The sequence below is a fragment of the Myotis nattereri genome, assembly GCF_964212035.1.
Source record: "Myotis nattereri genome assembly, chromosome: 2".
In the NCBI taxonomy this organism is placed as follows: domain Eukaryota; kingdom Metazoa; phylum Chordata; class Mammalia; order Chiroptera; family Vespertilionidae; genus Myotis; species Myotis nattereri.
In genome coordinates, this window is record NC_138076.1 from 193,276,974 (window position 1) to 193,303,228 (window position 26,255).

Below are 26,255 nucleotides of genomic sequence, written 5' to 3' on the forward strand. Positions count from 1 at the left end.
AGAAGGTAGAGACTAAAGACACTGGATTAGAGTAAGACAACTGAGACCAATTTTTATCCTTTTACTGAAGAGGAAAAAAATATTGAGTATTTTTGTTGTATAAGGAATAGCGCCTAAGGCAGGCATTTATCCTCCTGACCTCAGCTCCACACACTCCTGTTCTATAAAGCTATTGGACACAGCAGAGTTGGAACTAAAAAGGTAGAAGACATCAGATAAATTGGAAGGGAGTAGGGAGGATACAGGAAGAATGACAACAGCCACATGTGTGCCAAACACTTAGTCCCTGCAGCAAAACAGAATGATGCCAGCCAAGTGCCTACACTAGCTGGTGAGCCTGCCATGGATGGAGGAGAAAACGTTCAATAGTAAGGGAGTGGATGATGACGAAGAAAACTGGGCCATAGCTACAGTCCGACAATCCAGAGGGAGTACTGGATTTTACCGCTTGTGTCAAGCTAGAAGAACCCTCCTCCTCCCACTGGGGAGGCACACCTACCTTCCACCCATTTCCTTGCCTTGCCACACTGTATCTTCTTGGAGAACTAAGACCCTGGCTACCCCACTCCAGAAAAAGGCTGAGCAGTACTAGTTCTCTGTAGAGTTCATTTTTATAAAGATTGGATTAGGGTAGGTGAAAATGGTAAGAACTGTAAAGATTTTAGAAAATAAAGTAGAACCCAGAGAAAATGTCCAAGCTCCACCATGTAGCACCAGCAACCAATTCTTGCACATTCTTTCCCTGTCTTAGAAATCCCCTCCACAGATGTATGTAATTGGAAAAGATATTTATTCCCTGTAAAGTCTGCGGGCACCAGGCAGGTTATAGCCTGGACAGTGGGGAGTGTCTGCCTTAGGCTGCTTTGTGCAAGAAGGCCACCTTAGGTCTCCTTGAGGACGTTGATCTTGGCGCAGATCTTGAGGGCTGGGCCCAGCTTGATGTTCATGGCACTCATAAGATGTTCCTCTTTAAGTAATAAAAGGGCCTGTCCATCAATCTCCTGGGAACGAAACTCCTCTGCAATCTCTTGACAGCCTAGAAGAAAATGGGAATATGTATGAGAAAGTGTAAGGTAGCACCACATAGGAGGGGGAAACTCGATGAAAAACATGCAAACGTAGCAATGGTTAATCCCAAAGTACGTATCCTAAATTCAGTAATAAGATATGAGATGACAAGCTTTGGAAGAAAAGGAAATCGGCAACTGGCTATTTAAAAGAAAGCCAAGATCATGGAGGAACTAAGTTCCAACCAGAGAAATAACCTCATTCAAATAGCCTTAGGAGGGGGAAAGGGTGGGGACAAAAATAAATGTTTTCTTTTACACTGGCAAGAAAAGTTCAAATGAGCCTTTGTGACACTTGTTTAAGAGCACAGAACTCAGACAAATAGCAAGAAGGGCAGGGAGATTTCTGGAGAAAACCATCCCTTTGTCAAGAACAGCTCATAAACATTCCTGCTTTGAAGAGAATGGGGCAATAATGGCCCCTTATTTTCTAATCCCCCTCTCCACTGAAAAAGTCTATCCATGGTAGGTGTCACAATCACATAAAAATGTGCTTTATGCAAAAATTAATGGTAAGAAAGCTGAATCATACGAGATGAAATACATTGAAATTGCTGACATAACAGAGAATGACAATCCAGATGGAATTAGTAGACAAGCCTGTAGGCAAGTAACTTGAATAAATATCAAAAAAAGTACAGCCTTCAAGCCTCTACTGCTTAAAAGTCAGTCATGTTCCCTGTTCTCAAGGCCTGTGTGAAGAGCTCAGGAAAACTATATATGTGACCTGAGTTCTTTTGGATAGGCCCTCAGTACCTTGTAGAGAAGCGATAAACTCATACACCTCCTCTACACTCCAACGGCTGGGATTGCTGGACAGGAACACAGGGTTGATGCCGTGTAATTCTGGGGTAGGTGGAGCTGTATTGGGGTTCCCCAGGTCTCGATCTCCATGCCCCACTCTCACTGATAAAGGCCCAGGAGATGTTGGAGAGAGTGCTTCATCATAACTGGAATTATCTGAACCCCGGCTAGAGTCCTCTTGACCCTATAAAGAAAACCGAAAAACAGTGAGGTCATGAATAAGTTTCCTCTGCCTTCCCCAACCCCCCTGGGTTTGGGTTCATATCGGGCATGGAGGAACACTGAATCTCACCACAAGTGAGGTAATTTGTACTTCATTTGCAAATGTCCAGTCAGTCACCTGTCTACTCTCAAGTGCCTTTCAAGTATAAACTATCAACTCTTGATTCTCCCCTTCTACCAATGATCTAGATTTTCCCTACTCAAATGTAATATAAGGATTAATGGATGTATAAACCAGTAATCAGAGGAGAGAAAAAAAAGTCAGGATCTTGGAATCTGGAGTAAGGCAATCAATGCAAAACCAGAGTTGTGATCTCACACAGTTTAGGCCCATTTTAACGGTGGCACTGGGACAGCAGCTCACCCGGTGTCGCTTGCCCTGGATCTTGGCTCGGGCGATGTCAGAGGAGCTGCGGCGGGGTCCACGCCGACGAACACGAGCATAATTGGCTTCTTGAAACTCTTTCATTTTTTTCCTCTTCAGCCGAAACTGGTGGCTACAGCTCACATTATACCTACAGGTCAGGCACATGTAAGAGATCAAAGGTGCTACAGAAAACTACCTTGTTACCCTAAGCTTGTGAGTTGGTATTTTAAGAGCTGATTTGGGGAAGACTATAAAAACAAAGGAGACACTCAAATATCAGCTGTGAGATTGATGATCCTAGGGAAGGGCTATAATATTAGATGAAAAAACCACTGCTGAAAGTGAGGGGGAGTGCCCAGTACCTCTTAGCACAAGTCATGGAGCAGAATCTCTTGGAGCCTCGAAACTGGTCTGCAGGGGCGTACTTCCCACAGTATTCGCACTTCAGGAGATTCGCCTTCTTATCTAGCTCTGAAAAACAAGGCATCACTCGAAAGCTGCAGGGGTTTCTGCTGCTGCTCAAACCATCAGTAGGCTCAGAACTGGACTCTAATTACTCTCAGAATTTGCCCCCAAAGACCTACACCACCCTAAAACATAAAGTTCGAATTCCAGAATCCCAAAGGCACGTTCATTTTAGTCTTCCTATCCTTAAGCTAGACTATTTCTATTTTGATTACAAATTTTATCCCAATCACACCCTCAGATTTCAGCCAAGACTGCATTTCTGAACAGGAGAGAGGAACTAATTACTAATGCCTAGAAAGATATCCCTCCCCCAAAAAGTTCCCAAAAGCAGAAAGGAAATGTAAATAAGAGTCTTTAATATCCTATCTAATAAAAGAGAAACATGCAACTTGGCCATATCCCTGAATGCTTCCAATTGGCTAATCAGGGTGATATGCAAATTAACTGCCAACCAAGATGGCAGCTGGCAGCCAGGCAGCTGAAGCGAACAGGAGGCTTGCTTGCTCCAGTGATAGAGGAAGCCAAGTTTCACCGCCTGCCGCTGCCGGCCTCTGAGCTGCAGTCTAAGCAACTATGTTGCAATTATAGAAGCGAAACAAGCTCCAGAAACCTGCTTTCAACTAGCCTGCCTCGGAGCTTAGAGCGGCAGTGATGGCAACAATATTTCAATTATAGAACCCAAACAAACCCAGATGCCTGCTTTCAGCAGCCGAGGCCTCAAGCTGGAGCCGGCCTCAGAGCTAAAGCCGGCTCTCAGTTCCAGTGACAGCCATAGAAGGTAAATAAATCCCAGAATAAAAAAAAAAGAAAAAAAGGAGAGGCTGGGAGCTTCAGTCACCAGCCAGCCTGAAAATGACCCTCAGCCCCTCACCCAGACTGGCCAGGCACCCCAGTGGGGACCCCCACCCTGAAGGGGGTGCGGGCAGCCTAAAAACAGCCATCATCCCCTCATCCAGGCTGGCCAGGCACCCCAGTGGGGACCCCCACCCTGAAGGGGGTGTGACCAGCTGCAAACAGCCATCATCCCCTCATCCAGGCTGGCCAGGCACCCCAGTGGGGACCCCCCACCCTGATCCGGGACACCCTTCAGGGCAAACCAGCCGGCCCCCACCCGTGCACCAGGCTGCTATCCTATATAGTAAAAGGGTAATATGCAAACTGACCCTAACAGCAGAAGGACTGGGAATGACTGGTCACTATGACACACACTGACCACCAGGGGGCAGACGCTCAATGCAGGAGCTGGCCCCTGGTGGTCAGTGCGCTCTCACAGGGGGGAGCTCTGCTCAGCCACAAGCCAGGTTGATGGCTGCCAGTACAGCGGTGGTGGTGGGAGCCTCTCCTGCCTCCTCAGCAGCGCTAAGGATGTCTGACTGCAGTTTAGGCCTGCTCCCCGCTGGCAGGTGGACATCCCCCAAGGGCTGCCGGGCTGCCAGAGGGATGTCTGATTGCCATCTTAGGCCCAATCCCCTGGGGAGCGGGCCTAAGCCAGCAGGTGGTCATCCCCTGAGGGGTCCCAGACTAAGAGAGGGCACAGGCCGGGCTGAGGGACTCCCCCTACCGCGCCCCCCGAGTGCACAAATTTTTGTGCACCGGGCCTCTAGTAGATTATAAAACCTAAAGAGAACTGGAGATTTAGAAATATCCTATTTTATTTAGATTATCTTTTGAAAAATATACCCTTATATTAAACTAGAGGCCTGGTGCACAAAATTTGTGCACTCAGAGGATGGGGGGTCTCTCAGCACAGCCTGCACCCTCTCGCAGTCCGGGAGCCCTCAGGGAATGTCCGACTGCCATGGAGGTGGGAGAGGCTCCCACTACCACTGCTGTGCTCACCAGCTATGAGCCCAGCTTCTGGCTGAGAGGTGCTCCCTCTGTTGAGTGCACTGACCACCAGGGGGCAGCTCCTGCATTTAGTGTGTGCCTCCTGGTGGTCAGTGCACATCATAGCGACCGGTCATTCCACCGTTTGGTCAATTTACATATTAGCCTTTTATTACATAAGACAATTTAACAGCTTACTTTAGCCTGATAAAAATCTCCCTAATCCTGTGGAATTCCTTTTATGTGATTCTACATATTCTAGTATGTGATATAGTATGTGTGTCTGGATGGACATTATATAAGTCCCACTTTAAACTGATTATTACTATTTTATACTGAGTCTTCAAACACATCTGCATGAGCCTCCTTCCCCAGACAGGTCTCTAAGTAAATACTTACCAGCAGATGGGCTGTCCCCTCCCAAGGGGCCACATGACTGGTTCTCATTCAGCCCTGTCAGGAGGCCAGTCTGTAGAGGCTTCTCAGACTCTTTCAGTAACTGAGAACAACCCACCTGTCCCAGAAGAAGGTCACAGTTAAGTTAGCCTAATTCCTTTCTGCTTCTCCATAGCTTTCCCAGCGTTTCTCACCATTAAGTCTTTGCCTGGATTTCTAAGCTAATGGTCAAGTCTGTTTCAGAGAGAATCATTTTCAATACGGGAATCAAGAGTCTCTAAGAGGCTTTTTTCAGACAAACACTGGAGAACAGAGTCTTACCCTGGCTCCCTGTTTTGTCCTTTTCCTTCCTAAGTTGAGGGAATGCACTAGGAATCAGGATACCTATGTTCTAGTTTTGCAACTTGTGGTACTTAGAATAGTCCATTAACTTTCTACCACAATTTTCTTCATTATAAACCAAACCTAGTTTGTCTAGCACAGGGGTCCTCAAACTATGGCCCGCGGGCCACACGCAGCAGCCCGCCGAAAACATTTATCCGGCCCGCCGGGTGTTTTTGCCGCCGCTGCCTGTTGCTTAGCAGCCGACTAGTTTTTTTTAAACTATAGTCCGGCCCTCCAACGGTCTGAGGGACAGTGAACTGGCCCCCTGTTTAAAAAGTTTGAGGACCCCTGGTCTAATAAAATATTACAGCTTTCAAGGTCACCTCCTGCCTTTTCTTCTCTTCCCAAAATTTTCATTTTCTGATCCACATATTATTCTTTTTCCCTTCCTTTTACAACTCACCAAATGAACAGCAGAACTGAACCATTCTCTAGTAACTAACTAGTTCTGAGCCCTCTGGTTTAGTGGCATTTGAAAAGGCAACAGTCAGGCTAAGTCCCCACTTGAAAGCCCCATCTTCCGGCCCTGCCCTCACCGGGAAAGGCTCTGCTCCTTCCTGGATGACGAAGCCTTCAATGATGTGGGTGAGAATCTGAGGCTTCACAATGGCCTGTGGGGGTTTTGAGTCGCCCATCTGTCTGGACACCATGGCTAGTGTAGGAGGTGGTGCTGATGGGGCAGGTGCCAAGGATATTAGTTCACTGTTTGGGGTATTAGCATTCACACTGGTCACTGATTCAACTTTCTCTGGAAAATAAACACAAATTAAGGAATAGATATGGGATAACGTAACTGACCCCTCTATTAGCCAAGCCAGCCTAATCTTCCACAATAATACATGTTCACCTTTTTTTTTTTTTTTTTTTTTTTCAGAGAGAGGAAGGGAGGAGGAGAGAGGGATAGAAACATCAATGATGAAAATCATCGATCAGCTGCCTTTTGCATGCCCCCTACTGGGGATCGAGCGGCAACATGAGCATGTGCCCTGACCAGGACTCGAACCGTGACTCCTGGTTCATGGGTCCATGCTCAACCACTGAGCCACATCATCCGGGCTGCATGTTCACCTTTGCTCATTCACCCTGGATTCTGTTTTTTTCAATCTATTCATTTGTCCACCAACTGCAGACCCATACTCTACAGAACCAGACTTATCTGTTAGCTCACTCACTCAGAACGTTAATCTCTGTGTACTCCAACAGCACTGCAGAAGACAGTCTCTCACCTCCAAAACTGCTCTTCTCCTCCATGACCTTTGGGCTCTCTGCTACCGGAGATGCCTTGGCAGGAAGCATTGAACCCAATGTGGAGACATCATCTCTTTCCTCCTCAGATTCAGCCTTGCGTTTCACACCCAATGTCTGGGGCTTGCCCTATAAGAAAAGAACAGAAAAGAAATCAAGAGTTTTAAGTAAAGGAAGATAAGGAACCATAAATACTCCATATTTTCAGATAAAGTTTCCTTAGTTCCAGATTCCCCAATTTGTATATTTCTCATGGTACATTAAAATTCCTGGTCATTCCCAAGAAGTGTAACTTCCACCTCAGGACAAAAGAAAATGCAACGTTCATTAGTCCTGACATAGACCTTGAGACCCTGGATTCATTATGGCCCAACTAAGAACTGTTGTTTTCTAAAGATTATTTAGGTGGTTACAGCTATCTTGATCAAACCCAGTACAGATCCAAAAACCCAGAATGACTTCAGTAGCAGATTTAGGAGTATGAAGTTCAGATATTATATACATTAACATCGCTCTCTCTTACAAAAAGAATATTAGTATCTTAAGTTTCCATTAATCTCTCACAAAGGAACAAATAAAAACCTTCTAAACTCTTCATTCCCCTACTATGTGAAGCTCTAATTCTACTCAGCCACAGGTCCACTCTTAAGAGTGACAGTGGCCCCGCTGGCTGGGTTGCTCAGTAGGTTAGAGTGTCAACCTGACAAGCCAAGGTTGTGGGTTCAATCCCTGGTCAGGGCACATAGAAGAAGCAACCAATGAATGCATAAATAAGTGTAGCAACATATCCCTATCTCTCTAAAGTCAATCAATCAATTTTTTTTAATTAAAAAAAGAGAGTGACAGCACCCTCAAAACCATCAGACGTCACTCACCGGCAGGTGCACAGACTGCATGTAGAAGGCAGCAGGGACCTGGGCTACAACAGGTGAGGAGGCAGTAGCCCCACCCTTTACTACATGTGCTGTCCCCTGCACAGGAGCAAGGGTCATCCCAGAGGTCAGTGTGGAAGGGCACTCCTGCAGTGCACCAGGAGCCTGGGATGATGGTGGCGAAGAGGCCAAATGGGCCTGACCAGGCTGCATTGTACCTGGCATCCCTCGGGAAGCAGGCACAGCAGCTGCCAGCTGTGCCAACCCCAAAGCCTGTGCCTGGGCTGTCCCTGGCTGTCGGGTGCCCACAACTTGCACAGGGATATGGGGTGGTGGTTGCTGGGAAGCTGACATCTTAGCAGGTCCTAACTGAGGAGGCTTGATCGGTGCTATAGGTGGTTTGGATTGGAGAGGGATGGGTGGCTTGGGAGTTGGGTCAGGTGGGAGGGACAAGGGTGAAGATTGAAGCATGGGTTGAACAACCAGGGTTTGGGCTTGCTGCTGGGACTGGGAAGGTGGGACCTGCTGAGTAGGTGGGACCTGTGGTGGCTGAGGGGCAGAGAGGGTTGTGGCTTGCTGCTGCTGCTGCTGCTGCTGCTGCTGCTGGGCCAACTGGAGGTGTGTGGCTGTGTGGAGTAGCTGCGACTGACGGTGCTGGAACTGCTGCTGGTGGTGGATGGCAATCTGCTGCTGGATCACCACTTGTTTCTGCTGGAGGTGGATCTGTTGCTGTTGCTGAATCAGGGAATGGGGCTGGATCTGTGTGTAGGTGGCTATAGGAACCACGCCCAGAATGGAACAAAAAGGAAGAAAAGCAGGAAATAATCATCATTATGGGAAGTAAAAATCGCCTTTCCAAACTGTACTCAGTTTTGGAATCACACAATGGATGGAAATCCAACCTAGAAGGTCCTAAGAGATCACCTCATTCGTTCTCTTTCCTGAGTCAGACATTATCAGATATTACTGTCTCTAATCTTAAAGATCTCAAGAGAAGAACTCCCTTGTTCAATCATTTAATGACCTCCAGTAATTTCTTACATGTATCTAACTTATTTTCTTTGCTATACTTAAATCCTGTTACTTTGAACTCAGTCAAGTAAGTTGGCTCATCTTCTATGTGATTGGACTCTGAGTTCCTCAAGGCTGAGTCCATGTTTTATTCATTTTTACATCCCTCTAATCCAGCACATTAGAAACACTTAACAGTCACTGAAAGAATAAATGTCCTTGGAAGTAAATATACCAACACCTTCCCATGAATGTTAATTTTTAAGACTCATCAACTTAGATCCCCACCATGAGAAGTCTCAGAGTCAGCAGCCGAAGGTTCTGACTTTACCCAGTTTCCACCACTGTAAATGAGTTGACAACCTCACTCCCCGCCTCATACGCCTACCAGATTGTCCAGAAAACATATTTGTTATGAAAGCACTCTGGAAACAGAACTGCTATAGTATGTAAATACTAAGTTATTAGCACTACAACCAATAATTAACTTTTGTAAATAAATTATACATATGTAGCAATAACTAAAGTGCTAGAAACAAGGAAGGTAAAACTAAACATTACCAAGTAAAAAGAAAAACATTACCAAGTAAGGTATACATACCTAACTATATCTAACCAGAGTCTGAAAGCAAGTATAAACTATTTGGGTTGTTATATTATTTATTCTTCTTCACCCTTATCATTGACACAGATGATCACAAGATGACTATGTGTGTGTGTGTGTGTGTGTGTGTGTGTGTGTGTGTGTGTATTTTTTTTTTTTTTACTTTAGAGAGAAAAGGAGAGAGATCGAAACATCAATGATGAGAGAGAACCATGGATCGGCTACCTCCTGCATGCGCCACACTGGGGATCCAGCCCACCACCTGAGCATGTGCCTTGACTGGGAATGGAACTGTGACCTCCTGGTTCATAGGTCAATGCTCAAAAACTGAGCCACACCAGCCAGGCACAAGTTGACTATATTAAACCAGGGCTCTATTTGCTAGTCCTAAGTGCCCTAGGACACTTATGTCACCTCTGCTCTACATTAGGCCACCTAACCACCATCAAACACCGATGAGGAGTATTCATCCTTTATGCTAGATTCTAAGCTCCATGAAGACAGGGGATCTATTTTTCAAAGATGTAACTCTAGCCCTCCTAGAACATAGTACGCAATTGAATAAGAACTGGGTAAATGAATAGGTAGAGTAAGTAAACTAAAGAACTCAGGGTCTAAGGCAACTTGTAAAATGATTGCTGCCTGGTGGAAACAGAAAAGATCTGTTACCTGTCCTCCTGCCTCCCTGAACTAATATGATCAAGGGTGATGTGACAAGAAGCAAGAAAAAGGCAAAGAAAGAAATGTATTCTGAGCTTTCAAATGGTTCTGAGACTAATGACATGAGAAGTGACCGTTTACCTGAGCTAATAAGGGTCTGGCTGGGAGCAGGTGTAGCTGTCCGTGTCAGGTTCATGCCCACGTTCTGCTGACCAGTCCCATCTGCTTCTGCCTTCTTAGCTGCCGCACTTTCTGCCTCTGTCTGGCTGCCCTGACTCACAGTCACTGTTTGGGCTGCAGGCAAGGGCTGCACCACTCCTGTGCCCTTCCTGGGACAGCTCCCACCACCCCCCATTCCTGAGGTAGGCAACTGACCCAAGCCTCCAGGTGCCTGGCCACTTCCACCTGGACCCATGGACCCTGGGATGCTATTTCCACTGCTTCCACCAGCTTGACTAAGGTTGAGGGACTGGCCTGAGGCCCCAGGGGAAGCCTGAGCCACAGCTAGGGCCTGGCTGGAACTCTGGGAGAGGCTAGAGACAGGGGATGCTCCAGGAGGAATGGCCTTCTGAGTAGAGGCTTGCATTTGAGGGCCTTGGGCTGAGGCCTGTTGGTTCCTCACTGCCAAGTTCTGCACCTGAAAGACAAGAAGAACAAGACTGAGAAAAGGTGAACAAGAGGCACTAGGGTCAAAGATTTCAGTGACAGATTCAGAAGCAGCAAGGATCGCAGCAGATATTCCACAGCCCACCTCAACTTGTATGCTCAATTTCCCAATTATATACATTAAAGGCCTTCCAGTCACCCAGGGAAAAACTCTTATATCAAATTTTATTTTCAGTCTCCTTTATTCAGTATCAAATGTATCACCAAGTACAGTCATTTATTCCATCAAAGTGTCTCAGATTTTCCCTTTTCTTTCCAGTCATTCATTCATTCATTCATTCATTCATTTAATATCTACCAAATACCTACTATGCTTCAGGTATTACACTGGGTACTGGGAATGCAGAGATGAAAGACACAATCCCTGCTATTAATGAGTACTTTCTACTAGAAAAGAAAGACAAGAAAATCACCAATAACAATATGGCACTATGCACAGGTATGCACACAGTGCTGTGGGAGCCCAGAATGGGAAGATTAACTCAGAATACAAAGATTAGGGAGGGCTTCCTAACACAGGTGATGCTTGACCTGAGGCCCAATCGGTAATAGTGAAGGTGAGGGTTTGAAAATATAGGTAACATTTGCAAGACCATTGAGCCAAGAAAAAGAATAGTATTTTTGGAAATTATAAATATTTCCTTTATGTTTGGAGTTAGAGGGAGTAGCAAGAAATGAAACCAGGAAAGTGGGCTGAGGGTAGTGGGGTAGAAAGGTGCCGGATCATGAAGGGCTTGGTGTGTTAAAATAAGGAGAGTCTGAACTTCAGTTTGGAAACAGAACGTGTATCTATCATCTTCATTGTTGTATTCCCAGCACCTAGCACAGTTCCTGACACATAGTAAGTACTCCGAAATATGAATAGAGAGAAGGAATGATGAGTACCTAATTGATGACAGGAAGCTATTGGAGAATATTAATCAGAATAAACATGATGAAATCTACAGTTGAAACCATTCTTTGAAACATTGCTGATGGAAATATAAATGAAATCAGTCCAACAACTTTGGAAAACAGTTTGGCATCATATCTTAAAATGAACATTCACACACCCTACACCCCAGGAATTCCTAAAGAGAAACCCTTGCTGTGTACAACTGGAGGCAGGTATAAAAATGTTCACAGCAGCACTATTCATAGTAGTAAGTGCCTAGAACAACCCAAATGGCCATTATCAGAAGAGAAAATAAATGAACTATAATATATTCACACAATGGACTATTATATAGAAATCAAAATTAATAAAGTACAATGACATACAACAATATGGATGGATCATGACAATAAGCTATTAAGAAAGCATTCTCAAAGACTGCATACAGTACTTTATGGATTGAGAAGAGCACAAGTACCTTTAAAATAAAATATGTATTTTTTATATATTCTATTTTTTATTTTTATATACAGAGGTAGGCAAAAGTAGGTTTACAGTTATGAGTATTAAAAAGTTTATTCTTGTATTATTTATTTGTTATATTATTTATTGTTATTATTGACCTACTTTTGCCCACCCCTGAGTGTGTGTGTGTGTGTGTGTGTGTGTCTGTGTGTGTGTGTGAAAGGCCTAAAAATACTGGCCATGTGTTCATCAATGTTGAAGCTAGATGGTAAGTATGTAGAAATTCAAATTTTTTATATGTTTAAAATTTTCCATTATAAAAATGTCTTTATTATATGTAAATACAATAAAACCATATAAAAAGAGACACAAGGGAAGGATGAATTTAGTAGGAATCAGAATGTCCTCACCCTGGGTAGAGGCAGGCAGTAGATGAAACTGGGATTGCTTATTGTATTTTAAAACTTACTGAGTAAATAAATAAAAGTGCACCTTGAATGGGCCATTAATGAGAGAATGTCATGAGCCAAGGATTATGATTGATCAAATTCTTCATATCAGAGGTACAATTTAAAATGCTAGTAACAACATATATTTTCTAAGAAAACTTGTTCTGACAGTAATGTGGAAGAGGATTAGAAGTAGAGAAAGGCTTAAGTCAAGAAGCCAATTAGAAAACTAGTACAGTAATTCAGGTGAAAAATGAAAAGAACCTGGATTCAGGCAATAGGAGCAAAGAAGAAGAGATGATAGCTTTAGAGAATGGTTTACAAGAATCATCAGGATTGGGTGCTGGGGCACTTATTATCTGGCAATTAGACAGTTTTTTGTTTTTTTTTTTAGTCAGCTTCCTTTCCATAATGGCTACTTAAAACATTGCTACTTTCCCTATACATGAGAACCACTTCTTCTTTCCCCTCTCACCCACCCCTGTGGAAACAATAAAACCATTACATGAGCATGATGCTTCATCAATTCCACCACCAAATCTATACGTTCAGCTGCATAAGCACCCATCACTTACTTCTCCCTTCTCTCCTTCTATCCTTCCTACTTTTCAAGAAGCTTATATAATCAATTCTCTCCTGTCTCTTCAATTTCTCCTCTATTGGCTTCCTTCCATCAGCATCCTGGAACCCCACTTCCCCGCCCCCAGTTTCATCCTCTTTCCTGTTACTGCTAAACTCTTTTTTTTCTTTAAAAATATTTTTTATTGATTTCAGAAAGGAAGGGAGAGGGAGAGAGAGAGAGAAATACCAATGATGAGAATTATCAATCGGCTGTCTCCTGCATGCCCCACACTGAGGATTGAGCCCACAACCCAGGCATGTGCCCTGATCAGGAATTGAACCATGACCTCCTGGTTTATAGGTCGATGCTCAACCACTGAGCCACACCAGCCGGGCTACTGCTAAACTCTTAACTATTTACATTCACTGCAACTATTCCCACTATCCAGTCATTTGCCTCACGCCATGACTCCACTGAAATAGCTCCCATCCATGTCGGTGACTCCATCTTTCTTGCCATCTCTACTGCACTTGATGAAGGACTCTTGCCACTCTTGTTCCATTTTGATCCTTTGTCTTCATGACACACAATCCAGATTTTCTTGCCTCTCTGTCAGTCACTCTTCCCTACTCCCCTTTGCCAGCCATCACCCTTTACTCAACCTCGAACTGCTCTCTTTTCTAAGGGCTCATCCTAACCCTCAGGGCTCCATCTGAAAGGCTTTTCTCTTCTCAATCCATACCATATCCCTAAGAAATTTCAAACACTCTCTTGATTTCAATTATCTATATGCCTACTACTCTTGTATGTTTACCTCCAACTCAGAGCTCAGGCACCATATAAAAAACTGCTGATCCAGTATCTTCTTCTGGGTAGCAAGCACTTCTAAGCCAGCATTTCCAAAAGTGAACTTCACCCCAAATCCACTTCTCCAACATTCATCTCGTAAATATCACTACCAGCCATCTCTCTGCAGTGCCATAGCTCATCTCAGGCCTCTCCATCAACTCTCTACCACTGAATGAGTTCTCCTTTTTTAAAAACCTCCTAAGTTTTTCTCAAATCTATTCATTTCTGTCCATCTCAACAACTACCACCTATGACGGGTGTTACTCTCCCCATATTCACTCAAGCCATTTCCTTTTATCTTCCATAGAGGAGCCAACAGTCTTGCAAATTTAAAAAATCAAAAATCGAATCTCTCATGTCACTTCCATGTTTAAAATCCTTCCAACGCTTCCCACTGCCTTTCAGATAAAGCTCCAAATTCTAAACACAGCGCCCAAGGTCCGGCAAGATGAGGTTTCTCCGACCATCTCCAACATCATCTCCACTCCTCTTTGCCAAACTCCAGGAACACAGGTCTTCTTTCAATTCCTCAAATATATAATACTCCTGCCCTCCTAGGATCTCTGGACATGAGATTCCTCTGCCTTCACCATTCCTTCAATGTCTTCACCTGACCAACTTCTACAGACCCAATTTAACTGTCATTCTCAGGGAGGCCTTCCCAAGGCTCCATTAACTCCCTTTCAGAGCACTCAGTACTTCCTAATGAAGCAATTATCAAACCATCCAGGTGATTATTTATTCAATGTCTGGTGCTTCAGTGATTTGTAATCTCTATCAGTCTAGGGATTATGACTTTCTTGGGCATTCAAGGCTAAGGAATGTCTGATATATAATAATGATAGTTTGTACTCTTAACACTCATTATGTCCAGACACTGTTCAAACACTTACATATATCAACTCATTTAGTCCCCACAATACACCCTGAGGTATATACTTTATAATTTCATAGATGTTTTATATATGAAGAAACTGGCGAAAAGATGTTAGGTTATTTGAGTCATGAAGCTGGAATCTGAGCCAAACATCAGATTCACATTTTTAACCACTACTCTGTCCCTCCACATGTTGACACTCAACAAGCAGATGGATAAATGAAACCACTGGATAGGAAAGCAGTCTCAACCTCATCCTCTGATCCTACTGCTATTACCAGAGTCTAAAACAAAGGTCTTACCTTCTTACTAAATGACCCCAAGCATTTCTTTTTCTTTTTTCAAAATATATTTTTATTGATTTCAGAGAGGAAGGGAGAGGGAGAGAGATAGACCATCAATGATGAGAGAATCATCAATCGGCTGCCTCCTGCACACTCCCTAACTGGAGATCAAGCCCAAAACCAGGGCATGGGCCCTTGACCAGAATGGAACCTGGGACCCTTCAGTCCGAAGACCAATGCTCTATCCACTGAGCCAAACCAGCTAGGGCGACCCCAATCATTTCTTAGTAGGTTCCCTAATTTCTCTTTCTTCTCCAGGCACATGTTTCTAGGTGATTCTTTCTAAAGTACTTGCCTTAGCCTATTAATCAGCTATTCAACAACCAGCAATGACCCCTCTTACCTATGGAGTTACTTGGCTTTCAGATTTCTCCCTAACATGACCTTTTCTACAATCAAGCATGTTGTCGCCTCTTAATCCACTCGCCCCAATTCATAGTCACATATGTGAAATTATACCTTTACACATTACTGTTCTGTCTCCAGGACAGTTTCCTTTTATTCCAAATCAAATCATACCCGTCCTCTAAAAATTTGCTCAAGTATCCCAAGAGTCACTGAGAAGTAATGCAGCTACTCTTCTCTACTTGTGTCACTCAGAGTTAGAGCAATTTACTTTTGTACTTCTTGGTTCTCCAAGCTCTTTATAAAGACTTGACACATACTTATTTCCAGCCCTCCTAAGTTTCTAATATACATCTGAGCACAGCAATAGAAAACCCAATATTTACTTGCTAACTGATAAACTAAAATAAAAATAAGTATTATGAGAGCCCAGTTTATATCCCGTTCATAAGAAGATAAAAATTTGGCTCAAAATCTGTATACAACACTAACACTTTATATATATATACACACACACACACACATTTGGGGGCAGGGAGATAAGGTATAGTGAGAAGCAATGGTGAGAAAGATTTCACTGGGACTACACTGTGAGCAGAAGCAGAGAGAGCTACAGGAACTCATAAAGAGAAGGAATCAAATATTCTGCCAGCAACTCAGCCATGTCAGCTTAACATCTATGGAACAGAATTCCCTCAACCATTCCTCATCTTCCAGAGACAGTACTACAAGAAGAGAGAATTAAAGACTTCCTGAATAAACTGAGCCATCAAGGGCTAAAAAAAAAAAATGTTAAGGAAATCTGCCCTATGTTAAAAATAAGACTTCCCAGATCCAGAGGGCTATTTTCAGTCAAATCTATTTTTCTCCCTAATTCAAATAACTCAAAAGTTGTAAGGGATTCAAGTTCTATAGAAATTAAAGGCAAAAAAAAAAAAAAAAAAACACCAAAAAAAAGAATCCTGAAAAGTGGTAACGAGGCAGAAGGGTGGGCCTTGGTCTGTGGTCGTTCCCTTCATCCTCCCCAGTGCCCGTCCACAGGTCAATGCTGCCACTGACCTGATCTGCATCTGCATGAACTCCCGGAGACTGAGCAGATGGCACCTCCTGCTGGACTGCAGCCACTGCCCCGTTAGGCATCAGGATGAGCTGGGAGGCTAGAGGCACATTCCGGCCCAGGGTCCGGTTTACCTGCAATAGGTTTCCCAGCTGTGGCTGGCAAGGAGAGGAGGAAGAGTAGAGGAAAGAGAACAAGAGGAAAAGAAGAAAGACAGAAGAAACGGAAGGGAAGGACCACAAGACAAAATAAACAGAAGATACGAAACAGCGAAGTCCTGCCCCTTTCCACACCAACCCAGGAGACCCTTATTCTCCATACGTGATGAATCATCCAGAAGAAAACCTGGAATGTGCACAAAACTACAGGTTGAGAACAAAGAGCAAACATGCAAGAAGTTGAGACAATGAGAATTCCAGAACAAGTCTTTACGCACAGTAAGCAGACAGGCTAAGAGCACTTAGGGTTTGTGTGCTTGAGCCACAGGTCTAAGGATCAGAGTATCTGATGCTAATGTGGTCAATGTTAAGGTGAGCATCTTCTAACTTGGGATCTCAATGTCATCTGCAGGCTACCTGTGAATACTGAGCATTGCTTCTAAAGGTAAGTAAGTAAGAAGTAGATCAGCTTGTCTTAAAACAGCTGGGTAACTATGGTTAAATAAAATAATTTTGCTCAAGTCCTCGCCAGGGACAGAACCATTATGTCCCTGGGACACTGGCAGTTGTGTCTGTGGCTTACCCGTAGATACATCTGAGCCTGGGACTGGTTGAGGGGTGGGGAGGTGGTGTTCCCCAGTAGCACAGATTGGGTCAAAGTGGTAGCACTGGGAGAGCTCACACTCTGGGATCGGCTGATGAGCTGGGCGGCCGACGTGGTGGCCAGATTGATCTGTGCGGTACAGAAAGGAACCAGGACTGAGGATTTAGGAGACATAAAAGGAAATGTAAATGACTGATAAATTCAGAGTGACCCGGTCAAGAACAGAATATCTCACTTTCATAGAGTCCGGGGAAATGAATACCTTCCTGTCCACAACTGTCATCCTGGCTACTCCAGGGTATTACCAAAGTAAACAAACTGGGCCTAATCACTAGCGTTACAGTTGAGAAGGCAAAGGAACGAAACGGAACAAATTTTACTTGTCGTTGAAGGGTCCAGAGATTAGTCCCTTCCCTTTACTATGTCTGCTCCTTCCCCAGGATTTTCTTTCTCCTTTCTTAGACCTCCTCATTAAGACTCATGCAGATCCAAGTGGGTCACTTTGCCTTTTACAAACATGCTCTACATAAGGGCAGTAAATACCACCGACGGCTCAATGAACACTCCCAGATCAGCTGCACAAAGTTTAACCCAGAGACAAAGACCCAAAGAGAGAAGCCACTCAGTGGGCAGAAGCAGCACTCACTGAGGCCTGGGTGGTGGCAGTCTGCTGCTGCGGGGTGCTGGTGTTTGGGGAGCTGGCTTGCCGACTGGCAGCAATGGTGGCCTGTTAGAGATGAAAGAAAATAAGAAAGAGCAGAGAAAACAAAGGAAAAGCCTGTGAATCTTCCAGTAATAAATCAGAGGCACAAAACATAACAGACATTTCCAATAAGAACTGAGAGACTATTGTGGAGCAAGGACAAGTATACTCACTATGCCCATAACCCTCACATTACCACATGCGGTAACCCAACAACTCCCACATAACCCTCCTGGGACAGCCAGGCAAGCTGTCCTCCTCCCACTTTCTTTTAGGTGGAAGAACCTTTGGTCAGGTCCCATCGTGAGTCACTGGTAAGCCTAACCCAGAGTTGTCCAATACAAATATAATGCGAGCCACATATGTAATTTTCTAGTATGCACATTTTTTAAAAGAAAAAAGAAATAAGCAAAGTACACTTTAATTTTTTATTGAATTTATTGGGGTGGCATTGGTTAATAAAATTATGTAGGTTTCAGGTGTACAATACTATAATATATCATCTTGTATGGTGTGCTCACCACCCCAAGTCAAGTCGCCTTCCATCACCATTTATCCTCCTATACCCTCTTCCACTTTATCTTATGTAAGCCAATATATCTCATCTCAACATGTAACCAATGTAAACTACTGAGATATTTTACTTTTTTTTCCCTTACTAAGGCTTTGAAATCCAAATTCTCAGTGCACAGCCCCAATTTGAACTAGCCACATCTTGAGCAAAAGCTACACATGGCTGGTGACTACCACACTGCACAGTGCAGGTCTAGACACAGCCATCCTACTCCTGAAAGGGAGTTTCTCCACAGTTCCTACTGCAGCCCCTGGAGCTAAGACCCATTCACACTCCTACGGGAGGGAGGAACGTAGGAGGAGGAGACTGTTTCCAGCTTGGCTTCGTGGAGGATGCAGTGTGTCCCTACCCACCTGTAGCACCAATCCCTTCCCTCTTGGGCCAGCTGGCTGCTGACCTCTCACCTGCTGGACGGCAGCCAGGCTATGCAGCTGGGCATTGCTGAGCTGCTGCTGGAGCATGAACTGGTGGAAATACTGAGCCGCATTGGGCTGACGCTGCAGCGCCTGCAGAGCCTAGGAGGAGAAAGAGAAGGTCAGCCCACTCAGACTCACTCCCCACTCCTATCCTACACACATCGCTGGGATCCTGTGAAAGGGACTCGTGGCAAGTAGAGAAACAAAGGAAGATGGGAGTCTGGCTAAATCATCAACTTCTGATTTGTCCAATTTGTTTATATGAGAACCAGTAAGTTCATATAATTCTCAAAAAGTGGAGAAGCAATTAATTCTGCTATGCTCTATTCTATTCTTGTATATAAAGAAAAGTAAAGCAGTGTAACTCACATGAACGCTTATTTCCCAAAATGGAATCTGGAAATACATAATACAGCAAGAAAAAGAATTGGGACTAGACAGGATAAAAATCAATGAGATGTCAATTAATGTAAAGAGAAGAAAATAAAAGACCATATTCTAGGGGTACAATAGAGGTAATAGAGCCCTAAGGGGTTGAAAATGATGAAAAAATAAGAGTAAGTAGTAGCTTATGAAAGATTCTATCAGGTAAAATTTTCAAACAACTGGCATTTTCAAATAGCTCCAGTATAATGCTAATGGGTGTTTATAAACATGATACTGGTAATTCAGTTTTAGTGTTAACTAATATTCTCTAATAATGAGAGCTATTCTTATGATGTGCATAGTTATTCTAGTAACCTAAATATTTAAGTAACAGGCCCATTCCCAGATTTTTTAAAACGTGGGATTTACTATTTGTCTAAAAATACAGCTTTAGTCTAAAGAGTTTTACACTTCATTACTCAGAATGATTTATACAAACGACTGAAGATTAAAAACCTGCCAATCCATGAGGAGAAATGGTTAGAATCTAGCTCTATGAACTGAATGGTATAAAAACAAAACAAAACAAAAAATAACACCTTAGTTTAAAGACTGAATCTCATTCTCTGTTTGCTTGCTCAGATTGTTATAAATTCCTAAGATTCTCGGGGCTAGCAGGGACCTTAGTCATCACCTAATTCAACTCCCCCAGTGTCCTGGAAAGCAACTAAGGGCAATTATCCTCCAGCACCCTTGCCTACCCCAAGCCAGTGCTCACAGATCTCAGCCCCTCAGAGTTGAGCCTCACCTGCACTGCTTGCCGTTCATACAGTGACATTTGAGCTATTTGGGGCCGAGAGCTGCCCCCAGAGCTGGAACTCCCATTGGTGGAGTTGGAGTTCTGCTCGCTCTCAGTCTCCATGACAGTGGTCCAGGGTCCCCAAGGCTGGTGCTCTGACTCAAGACCTAGAGAAAAGGAGCCAAGGATTAATATTTACACCTGATCTCAAACTTTTATTTCATGTTACTTAAATTAGATAGAAGAATCTTCCTCTTCTTCCATAATCCACAATTTCTAGTGTTATTACTACCAAATCTGCAATACACTCTTCCCCACACACACACCCTCTTTTGAAGTTATGCAGTGTCTCAAAATAAACAGCCTTTCCATATTCCGTCATAGCTGTCATTAACATAAAACAGCCAGAATGTAAGACAGCACCTCATAATACTAAGGCCACTTTACATTCCTGTAACACTTTGTAATAATTTAAAATCTTCCCCGTTAAAACTTATAGCTATCTCATTTTTATCTGCATCTGCTTAAAACTTATGCTTATCTCATTCTTATCAGCATCATCTTAATAACCAAGAAGCCACTAGGTGCCTCCTCTCACAGGGCCAGGCTCTCTCTTCACATACATTCTCTCTCCCAGTGCCGTTAGGTAAACAATCACATCCCCACCTGACAACTGTGGAAATGAGGTTTTCTGAAGTGAAAGAAGTTGCCCTAGTGAGTGTGGAGTCTTTACACTAGCACATGCTTCTTCTTCAAAACCAGAAAAACGTCTGTGATTAAGGCAGTGTCATTCAGTTTGAGTACTCATTGTCCTCCTTTTATGGAGGGGGCCTAAAATACAGATATGCTAAATACATCACGAAAGTCATAAAACTAGGAGGTAGGAGAGGTAGGCTACAGCCCAGAGAGCCCAAATGGCCGCCTGGTTCCAGCTCAGGTTACTAATAACACTTGCCCTTCTTATACCTCAGTTTCCCCATTTGCAAAGGCTTCACAACTGAATGGAACATGTCATTTTAACAAATGACTCCCAGGTACTGAACATTAAATAGACAGTAATGAAAATCATTAAGAGAGTAAGATTTAATTTTTTTTTTTTTTAGCCTACTAAAGTGATCACAATCCACCCTCTGGGGTGTACACTCACATTCACTGGTAAAAACCAGGCAAAAAAATAAAAAAGAAACAAGAAGACATGTATACCTCCAAAGCAGCACTAAATGACAAGGTTTGTCTTTGTTCATTCTTATTTTTTCTCTTTTGTTAAACCTGGACACTATACTCTGTACTTCTGAGGAACAGGGGCCACTAGAAATATTAGGTCAGCAGAGCACTCTTTGGTTTACAAATGTAAACATCAAACCAGGATTTGTGCTAAGGGCTGTCAACAGTTTTATTATGATGGGTTTAGCTTAATGACTGCCTCCAAAACAGACAAACAAAGTAAATAAAATCAATTCGCTTGGCCTACTAAACAGAGTTGGGGAGATTTCTTGTTATTCCATTCCCAATATTACCTGATCGCGTCAGTATCCCCCAAGAACTACGCATCTCTTCGGTTTCATTTAGGAATAGCAAACGTCACTGAAAACATGAGTACAACCCAGGACGAATACAGGAGAAATCATATCAGCTTCAACTCCAGTCTATCTTCTCCCCACATCTTTTGCCAAAATATCAAAGCACTAAACAGATACAGACCCATGAATCCTCATTATCAGCATGTGAAGAAAAAAAGTGGGTAAGGATTAGAGGCAGCACGCACAGTTGTATCTATCACGGGACTCAGTTCACTGGACTCGGAGACATGAGACCCCTTGACTAGCTGGGGGGTTGGGGGGGCCACTAATTCCTATGTTCATAGGTGAAAATGCTAATAAACCATACGATCGATCCCTCACTCCCCCCAGAGTACAATCCTTCCTATTAATTTCTTCCGATTGTGACATGACTACAGTATAGAGATGGAAAGGGACAGGCTTTGAAGTCTTTAATAAAAATCCAGGGCAGTTAGTTATCAAAACCGGGAGTCCTGGATCCCAGGCACATAAATCTAGTCGTTCAGGGATCAATGTTGAATTGTAAGACAGAAGCACAGAAAAGAAAAACGACAAAAAGTTTGGCCGGCACGGTGAATTTTTAAGTTTTCAGAATTAAAGGGGGAGAAAGAGTGAGACGCTGATCATCAGAGGTCCCCAGAACAGCTAGCCCACGGTCACCCTGAAAGGTAGTCAGTCTGTGGGTGTGATGGGTGGGGTGTGATGGGTGGGGTGGGTAGGAGCACAGATCCCCCTGGCGAGGGGCTAGGAAAGGGAACTGACGTGGACCCGGTGCAGGGCCGACGGACCAGGAGTTACCTGAAGGGAATCAGGGTCCCGAAGCATGAAACTGTCGTGCAGAAAGGCTGGGGCGCGGGACGGGGTGGCGGGAGAAGGGGGTGGTCCGGGGAAGACCGTGCCAAACAAATGGGAGTGACCTGGAGAACAGGGAGAGCAGACGCCCGGGGTCCTCGCCGGTACAGAGAACCCTGATGACAAGGAGGTTCCGAAGAGAAATCGAACGCAGCGGGGCAGGGGGCAGACAGAGCGGCCGCGGAGCGCACCGGCCCGGGTGAGCGGGGAGACGTGCTGACGATCGCGGGGCGCCGGGCAGGGGCGCGGCAGGCAGGAGCCGAGGGACCGGAGGCTGCGGGACCCCGCGCACCCTGAGAAGCGGGGAGCGAACTAGACAGCGAGCGTGCTCGGAGGGGAGACCCGAAGTCCGAGGAGGAGAAATGAATGGGAGCGCGAGCGGTCAGAAGCAACGAGGGTGCCGGACAGACAGCATCCCGCACGGCGACGGGAGCAGCAGAAAGGCGAGGACGGGCAGAGTCGGAGGACCGAGCCGGGCGCTGGAGGTGAGGCCGGGGTGGGGGGGGGCCGGGGTGGACGGGGGAGGTACCTGGGGCGACACACGCCCGCGGCGGGGCGGCCGGAGCAGCCTCCCCGCGCCGCCCAGCCCCCAGGGGTCCGCCCCTCCCCAGCCCGCGGGCGCCGGGTTACCTTCGCGCCTGGCTCCGCACCCGAGGGCTCCCGGGGGGCGTCCACCTCATGGGCAGGGGACCCCAGGCTGGGCGGGGGGCTCGTCGGCCTCGGCGGCGGGCTCCCCTCGCCTCCTCCCCTTCCTGGAGGGGCGGGGGCGCCGAGGGCGGGGTGGGAGGCGCCCGGCGCGGCCGCAGCACCCCGCCCCTCCCGCCGCTCCGGGTCCGGCCCGGCCGCGGGCTGCCAGGCCTCCGGGACGCGCTCCGGGCCTGTCACTTCCTGCCGGGCCGAGAGGCGGGGGCGGCCGGCCGGGGGCTGCGGGCCGGGCTGGAGGAGGGGGCTGGCGGGGAGGTGCTTCCGGGGCAGTGGACCCCTCCCCCGGCCCCCCTCCCCCCCTCCCCTCGGCGCCCTCCTCCCCCTCCCTCCGCGGGTCCCTCGTTTCCTGCCGGCGCCCGTTGCCATGGCGACGGCGCTCCCGGGCCTCCGCGCTGCCGGCCCGGGGTGGTGTTTTCCCCCCTCGTTCGCCGTCCCTTTCTCCTCTTTTTTTTTTTTTTCCTCCTTCTTTCTCTCCGAGTGCGGCTCCGCGGACGGAGGGGCGAGACTGAGCGAGTGCTGGCCTCTAGTGGGGAAGGCACCTCTCCGAGAAACGGAGGGAGATGGAGAAGGGAGGGAAGTGACGTGGAGAAAGGGGAACATCGGGGATTTTCCTGGAGCGTCTGGGAATAGGGGATGGAAAGAAAGAATCAAAGGGACCAACAGGCAGCGGGGAGGAAGGGCAGGCAGCGACCCCGGGGCAGCGATGGGCCGGGGAAGGAGCGAGCAGGAAAGAACAGCCAGGGCCGAGCAGAAGGAGGGAGCGTGCCGATGGCCGCATCGCTCACCTCAACTCGGACGGAGAAGGCGGGAAAGGACGCTCCCCGAGGCCGGGGGCCCTCGCTTCCAAGCCGCCTCCCCACACAGCTGGCTGCGCATGGCACGCTCCAGTCTGTCCTCCCGGGGCTGTGTGTCCGCGCGCGGTCTTAGTTGGAAATGTGGGTGTGAAAGGAGGACAGAAACCGGGGAGAAGGCCGGGGCGCGAAGGGTAGACAATGGGGCTGGGCCTGGGAGCACCGACCCGGCGGTTCTCAACCTTCCTACTGCCGCGACCCTGTCATACAGTTCCTCATGGTGTGGGGACCCCCAATTTCATTGTTACCAATGGAACATAATTAAAGCATGGTGATGAACCACAAAAACAATATGTAATTAGATACGTGTTTTCCGATGGTCTTAGGCGACCCGGTGAAAAGGGTCGTTGGACCCCCCCCAAAGGGGTCGCGACCCCCAGGTGGAGAACCGCTGAAGCATTTGCTCAGGCGGTAGCCTTTGTCGTGTATGCGTTTTTTATTCTTTTAAACTTTGAGCGCTTGGCAAGTGTCCATAGGGCACTTGCGATGTGCCACTCGCTGCTTTGGAAGCTCGGGTTACACCAGCGCGGGGCGCGCAGATCATCGCCCTCGTTAACCTTCACCGAAGGGGCCGGGGGACACCTTGCGGCTTAGTAACGAGGGGTGATGCTTCCTCTGCTGCTGGCATAGTCCACTCATTATTTTTAACCTCATATCTTGTTCTCACCTCTGCGCTATCCGGTGGTTTTCTTTGTCAACCCACTCTTTATTCTCGCCTTTAAAAGCCAAGGCGTGATTTGTTTTCACAAAAGATAGAGAAGTGTTCCCCTTGTCTATAAGTTAGATCTGCATTGAGAGAGGGGGGTGTAGACTCTTAATGAGCAGGAGCCAGGTTTGTGCCAGAGAAGAATCTCTGCCAGGCTTCAAGGAACCAGTCAGACAAGGATGCGAGGGGAGAAAGAGGGCAGCCAAAGGCTGGAAAAGGGCAGACCTGAGGTGTAGGGGGGTGAAAGGGTATGTTGCCAGGGTGAATGACAGGCTTTGGCTGGGGATGAATTGGAAAAGATTCTGGCAGAGAATTAGTGGTGAAAACTAGGTAAAGCATTCGTCATTTAGATTTGTGGCCCGTCAAAGTTGAAAGCTTCCTTGTGGAGGCTTAGAATGGATATACTGAGCCCACGCTGAATATCCGAGCACCAAGAACAAGTTGTACCTATAGATAATTTTCCGATTATGTGATATGCAGGCCAAGAAACATTACTCATGTGTTTTCATGGGTTCCGTGGGAGAATTATCACCAAGTGTCTACAGAAGGCCTGTAATACATCTCAAGGATAAGGAGTCCTGATGCCACCAGTGTCTTTTTTTCCAATCGCCTATGGAACTTGCATACCTAATGGGGACCTGGCCATTTCAGCCCCATTAGATATGGAGCAGAACCCACTACCAATTCATTTAGTCACATCCCACCTCTAAGGATTTTTTTTTTTTTAATTTCCTGAATCTTCGGCCCCTACATCTACTAAAAGTTACGAATTTAGATGCTGTCAGGTGATAAGTTAGTGATGAAGTATAATTGTGTTCACTGACTGATATAAATCTAGGCTAGGGATACTCTGTCACAGAGCATGCCTTATTAATTATGAGCTAGTGGTTTAACTTATGTAGAGGCTTTACTCTGTATTTTGCCGTAATTCTTTTCAAGTTCATTATTCTCCAAGACACAGGAGTCTTTCTGGGTCATAGGTTTAAGCAATTTCCCAAAGAAAAATTCAGCATGAAAAAGAAATGTATCCAACAGTAAAGTGAAGTAGTAGAAAACCTCCATTCATAAGACAGTCGTCGTCGTGGGCAGAATTAGCTGGGAAACAGGTACGGAATTGCTTCTCCACCTAAATGGAACAAAACAATTTGTGATTCCTAGAAAATGCACAACTGGCTTTTTTTATATTTTTTCTAAACTTTCTCATTTTCATTTAAAGATCCTGCTGGAATTAGTCTTTTCTTTTTCAAACCAAATAGTTCCTGTGAATGGAGGCTAAATAATTTCTTTACTCTGCATAACACTGCAAGTCATTAGCCTAAATAGGTGAAAAGGAAATGCATTCTATCTGGTGAGTGGAAATAGAACCCTCCCCCTGCAAACTTATCTAAATAAGGAAATATCAGGATTTGAAAGGAAATCAACTGTTTAGAAGCCACTAAACGAAATAGAATAGAAAATAGGCTAATGTAATTTTGTATATCAACTGAGCATTGAATGTTTCAAGCTTCTCTTTTAAGCCCAGCATTGTGCAATGAATTGTGAAGGAA

General features: G+C 45.5%; 1 protein-coding gene across 2 annotated transcripts; it reads right to left on the minus strand.

The window, feature by feature from the left end:
• Window positions 1–47: 47 nt before the first annotated feature.
• On the minus strand, window positions 48–23,214 carry PHC1 (polyhomeotic homolog 1). Of its 2 annotated transcripts, none has more exons than XM_081082941.1 (15): window positions 23,077–23,214; window positions 20,045–20,202; window positions 18,859–18,969; window positions 17,824–17,904; window positions 17,157–17,306; window positions 16,418–16,573; window positions 10,069–10,564; window positions 7,656–8,425; window positions 6,762–6,909; window positions 6,072–6,283; window positions 5,155–5,269; window positions 2,823–2,931; window positions 2,458–2,608; window positions 1,824–2,055; window positions 48–1,036 (listed from the first exon to the last, which is right to left on the minus strand). In XM_081082941.1, exons 2-15 carry the CDS (start codon window positions 20,156–20,158, stop codon window positions 882–884), a joined length of 3,000 nt encoding a protein of 999 aa, XP_080939067.1. In that variant the 5' UTR covers window positions 20,159–20,202; window positions 23,077–23,214; the 3' UTR covers window positions 48–881. The 2 variants fall into 2 exon arrangements, with proteins under 2 accessions (XP_080939067.1, XP_080939066.1); XM_081082940.1 differs by lacking the exon at window positions 23,077–23,214 and adding an exon at window positions 21,737–21,783.
• Window positions 23,215–26,255: the final 3,041 nt, after the last annotated feature.